This window comes from Lactuca serriola, chromosome 7 (genome assembly GCF_051521515.1).
Source record: "Lactuca serriola cultivar US96UC23 chromosome 7, Lser_US96UC23_V15, whole genome shotgun sequence".
Lineage (NCBI taxonomy): Eukaryota > Viridiplantae > Streptophyta > Magnoliopsida > Asterales > Asteraceae > Lactuca > Lactuca serriola.
This window is the reverse complement of record NC_136414.1, coordinates 80922251-80927217: the sequence shown is the minus strand read 5'-3', so window position 1 is coordinate 80927217 and position 4967 is coordinate 80922251. Positions and strand designations below refer to the sequence as shown.

The window sequence follows — 4967 nt, the reverse complement described above, 5'->3', positions numbered from 1 at the left end:
TGGTGGAGAATATGTTCAAGCAATGTTTTCCATTAAGTAAAAGTTTATGCTATAGAGTTAGAAGGTTTGGAATGAAATTAGTATTTGCTTACACTCTTTATATAGAGGTTGGGTGTGGTGGTAGGTGGTCATTAGGTAGATTAATAAATATCAATACAGATGAATAATTTTTGACCCGCCAGTAAGCATTTATAGAGAGTTATCTTCATATTATGCTTGTTTGACATCTACCATCTTCCTCATAGATTCGGACATGCTCCTGAAGCTCATTGGTGGATGTTGAAATACGACAAGATTTGGGAATGAATTCTGGCCGTTTAATAGACAATCTCAGAGAGTTATCATTATGAAAAAATTTGGATAATAAATCGCTTTTGTTGTGAAATGTGTAATGATTTTAACAGGTTTAAATATATAGTGAATATGGTGGTAGGTGGGGAAATTAATAATAGATCAAGAGTTAAGTGACTGTTGGTGTGAGAATAAAATAAGTTTTGGTGTCATAATATAGTGGCATGTAGGAGTAAGATAATCGTTGATAGTTTGATAGTTCGATTAATATGGGTGTTGGTGTATTAGAAACTCAATTTTAGATTTGTTTTCAAATAAAGTAGTGTTAGAAGCTTAGATTAGATTTACAACGTTAAATTCACAACGAAAAAAATACTAGTTATTTCATTATGAATATGAAATCCAAAATGTTCAGTGTGGAATCTGATCCTCTGCAGTGTTTTATTCCGGAAAAAATGATTATTTTACGAAAAAAACATAAAATTTTATTTTGTACGAAGATAACGACAATGTTTTATATTAACATTTTAATCTAACATAAATATTATTATTTCATAATCAATGAAATTATTTATAAATATTTTAAGTGCATAATTTTATTCCTGCACAGTACCTACACATTCCAAGTAGGTAAACGTTGTAAATAATCGACACCTTTGAACAATATTTCCAAAACATTGTCATTCTATGTATTTTTCTAAAACTATTTTTACATGGATTGAACATATCAAATGTAACATTATTCATAAAATAGGAGCACCTCATTTTCACATCATTTACAAGCAAATAAACAATTCACATCATAAAATCTATACTCTTTCTATCAACCATATCCACTCTCAACTCAACACATCAATAATCCCTTAAACTTTCTTCACAATCACAATTAAAATAAGTGTTAATATGATGCCACTTTTTTCCTTTCTAATGGTATACAAATTCAAATGCTATCGGGCCATTTTTGTTCATTAATTGAAAACTCAGGGGACCAAAGTGCATAATTGGTCATTCCCAATATTTCAACTTATTTGTTTCTTCTCCGTTGTCACCCCAACCACAACATTGCTTACCTAAATAGATATACGAAACTAAGTTTAAACAAGGGTACAATTGGAAAATAGTTAATTGCAAAGTTATTTTATTTATTAAAGCATCCTACTTCCGTTTCTTTTCTCCAATTATAGCAAATTTTAACCATTTAATTAGTTAATTGGGTATATTTTTCAAAGTATAATGTCCTGATAAGAAAATATTGAAAGTGTAATACTATAATTGTGTAGATTTTTCAAAGTACAACTCTTTAATAAAAAATAATTGAAAGTATAATGATGTAAAAGAAAAAAATTAAATGAAAAAGAAGGAAAATAGGAATAAGAAGATACCAGTTTCCCACTCTCATCAACCGACATGGGATTTTCAACAACAACAGTTTGAGTATGAAAATGAGGCATTTCCTGTAGAATTTATATATAAAGAAATTATTAAATAAACCAGATAAGCTATTTACAAATTTGCCCTTGTTTATTTTTTAAACATCATTTATCCATACAACACTTGAAAAATTAAATATAAAATATATATATAAAGCCAGAAAGCAAGGAACTCACTGTTGAAGTAGAGGGCATTGATCCTGGTGGTTGCATTGGAATGGGAACCCTTCCGTTGCTCATCTGAAGCAACCAAAATTTTCAAAAAAAATTCTTGTTTTATAAATTATAATGATTCTTAAGTTGAATAATTTATTTTCTTACTCCAAATAGCATTGTACTTTCATTGATTTTGTTTGTTATAGCATCCTACTTTCCAAAAGTAGAATGCTATAATACAGTAAAAAAAATAAAGTACATTGCTATTTCTTGCATTTAACCCGTATACTTGATCTACTCACATTGACATTTGTAATGTAGTGACAAACTGCACATTTAACAGATGGGGCTCCATATGGATACATCAGCATTGTCCGACAATTTGCACAATTGACTTGGGCAAGCTGGTTTGCAACTATTAATAATAAAAAGTAAATAAATAAATAATTCCGAATATGAAATTCTCTAATACTTTCTTTAGATTTTGATGTACTAAGCATCTATTAACCTGAATTACAAGAATCCTATTTGTAGGCCAGAGTTTGAGTATCATACATAAACAATAAGTGAGGTCATTGGGCATCATCACGTTAACTCAAAAGGGTAAGATGGTAATTTTTACAGTTTTGAAATCATTAAAGAATACCTGGTGCAAGATTCACTATATGACAACAAGAGCATCTAACACTTGTAGCACCACGGGTATACATTAGCAATGTGTGACAACCTCCACATATCAGTTGTGCCATTTCTGTCCCTGAAAGGATTCAGACCAAAATATGATCATGGTTTAAAGTTTAAACTTTAAAGAAAGTGTTTTACCAAAAAAACAACAAAATAAGACTCTAATCGATAACAGAAAATATTATATAATGATCCCAATAAGAAATTTGTTACAATTTTGTGGGACTTGTTGAAAAGGAAAGCATTAGAGTTGATAAAATATGATAAATATAACAAGTCAAAACAACTGCAATCAATCAAATCCTACACAGGTAAAATCAAACAAACCTGGCCCTGTTTCTTTTTTTTTTATTGGTAAGTGTTATGAATAAATAATGTTTAGAAAATATTTATAAAAGTTTATGACTTAAAGGGGGAATTCTGTTTTTCAGACTTTCTATGTGAAGTTTTTTCTCCATTAAATCATAAAGAAACACTCATATGTAGCTTACAAGATTAAGTCATGAACTCTAACCATCTTACAACTAACCTTCTTCAACTTCTACTGGCCATGGTTTTTACATGTTCATAAACTAATCCGAGTCCACTACACAAAACCATGAATATGCACAATCACAACATGACTAATAGCCCCCCATTGTCAAAAATCCATACTTTCTCAAACAAAATCAGCAATGTGGGATTGTATTCTGACTATCAGAACATGATTATTTGCCAACAATTATAATCAATTGCAAGTGGAAATCAACAAAAATGAAATTAACTAACTAATCTTCTTCTAGTTTGTAAGCACTAATTCCACTTATTTTATCCAATAAAACATAAATGAAACACTTGAATTAGTCAAGAAATCGTACCTGGAGGGGGAACCGAGGTAACCGTGTTGCATAATGCACAACACACATTTGAAGCTCCTCGCGGATATAACAAAATGCTTCTACAACCACTGCAAACTATTTGGCTCTGCATATTTCGCTGAAGTTCCCAAAATACTGAAATAACTCCGATGAAATTACCTAAATAAAAATTTTAAAATCCAAACAGCTCCGTGTTCCGATTGCACTTAATTGAACAGAAATCCTGCGTTTTGGTAGAATTACAGATTCTTCATTATTAACCGAAATTACATCAAAAAATAACAATCTGAGATATGATAACAAAATTAAAGGTTACCTGAACCAAAACGAAGGAATCCAGAAACCGATTTCTTGTTTGATGTCTTGATCAAACCGATTGGAAAATGCTTGTAGGGAATTTTATCGACTTGGTGACGTTGAAAAGAGGACCGGAGAGATTTGGGTCTGAAAAAGAGAACATTTTATTGTTTTTTTATCTTTCTTTTTAGTTTTTATTCCTTTTGCCCCTTCAACTTAATTTTTTTGCATTTCCTTGTCGTGGTTGAAATTTTGTTTTCATTTATAGTAGGGTAAATTACACAGATGGTCCCTGTGGTTTGGGGAACCTATGCACTTAGTCCCTGAGCAAGATTTTTAACTCGTAAGATCCCTAATGTTAGAATTCATAACACGTCTGGTCCCTCACTTAACATTCTGTCTGTTTTCTGGTTAGAAACCCCCCACGTGACTAGCACGTTGGGGGTATTTTTGTCTTTTCATATCTCTCAAGCTTTAAACCTATTTTATTCGCTTTCTTCCCTCATTTTTTTTCTCAATCATGTTTTCTCCTTCCACCTTTCTTCTCTCAGTCGATAGAAAATCAAACATGGTGAAATGCAATTATGGTGCTATAGGCGTTATACGGACTTCAACTACGAAAAGAAATCCAGGTAGGGCATTTTATGCTTTCCCGTTACAGGTATGATGTTGAAATTGTTTTGGGGGATTTTCTATTGTAACCCTAGTATGTGTATGTGCTAATCGAAGCTATTGGCAGTACAGAGACCAAGGTCTAGTTTTATTAAGTGGGTAGATGAAGAAAAACATGGTTATAAAGTGGAAATAAAAGATAAGGGACTTCAAATACGAATTCAAGAACTTGAAGTCCAAAATCGGAATCTGGAGACATTATTAATAATCAGTTGGTTTTTGTTTTTTGGGATAACTGTTTACAAGTTATATTAGGTTTAAGATCAAGTGATGTAGTTGCAGTTGTTTACAATGCATTGTTATGAAACTTATTTGTATCAAGGGTACCCTTTTATCAATGAAAATGATATTATGTTGAACTTTATTGTATTTTACAACTTGTGAAGTATATTGGGACCATATTATGCAGATGAGCAGAATAAATGACCAAAAGCAATCACCAAAAAATGAGCAAAACAGATAAGCAAAAGAAAAAGCAATCCTAAAAGCAATCAAAAGATTACATTCTTTGTCAAAAGCAAAGTACATTGCTAAAACTAGATACTATAATTAAAACATTGTTTGTCAAGCAATCAACTCA

General features: G+C 31.2%; 1 protein-coding gene across 1 annotated transcript; it reads right to left on the bottom strand.

Annotated features, from left to right (window-relative positions):
- Positions 1-1009: 1009 nt before the first annotated feature.
- Positions 1010-3889, bottom strand: LOC145063177 (protein LSD1-like). Its single transcript, XM_079010763.1, has 7 exons — positions 3735-3889; positions 3419-3641; positions 2524-2634; positions 2180-2292; positions 1899-1961; positions 1674-1745; positions 1010-1361 (listed from the first exon to the last, which is right to left on the bottom strand). Exons 2-7 carry the CDS (start codon positions 3528-3530, stop codon positions 1311-1313), a joined length of 522 nt encoding a protein of 173 aa, XP_078866889.1. The 5' UTR covers positions 3531-3641; positions 3735-3889; the 3' UTR covers positions 1010-1310.
- Between the last annotated feature and the right edge of the window lie 1078 nt (positions 3890-4967).

Excerpts from the sequence above, each read along its gene's own strand:
- LOC145063177 (XM_079010763.1), bottom strand. The coding sequence starts at position 3,530 with ATGCAGAGCCAAATAGTTTGCAGTGGTTGTAGAAGCATTTTGTTATAT. Across the intron at positions 1,962-2,179 it reads ACTACATTACAAATGTCAAT|ATGAGCAACGGAAGGGTTCC; the intron begins GTGAGTAGATCA and ends TGGTTGCTTCAG. Across the intron at positions 1,746-1,898 it reads CAATGCCCTCTACTTCAACA|GAAATGCCTCATTTTCATAC; the intron begins GTGAGTTCCTTG and ends TAAATTCTACAG.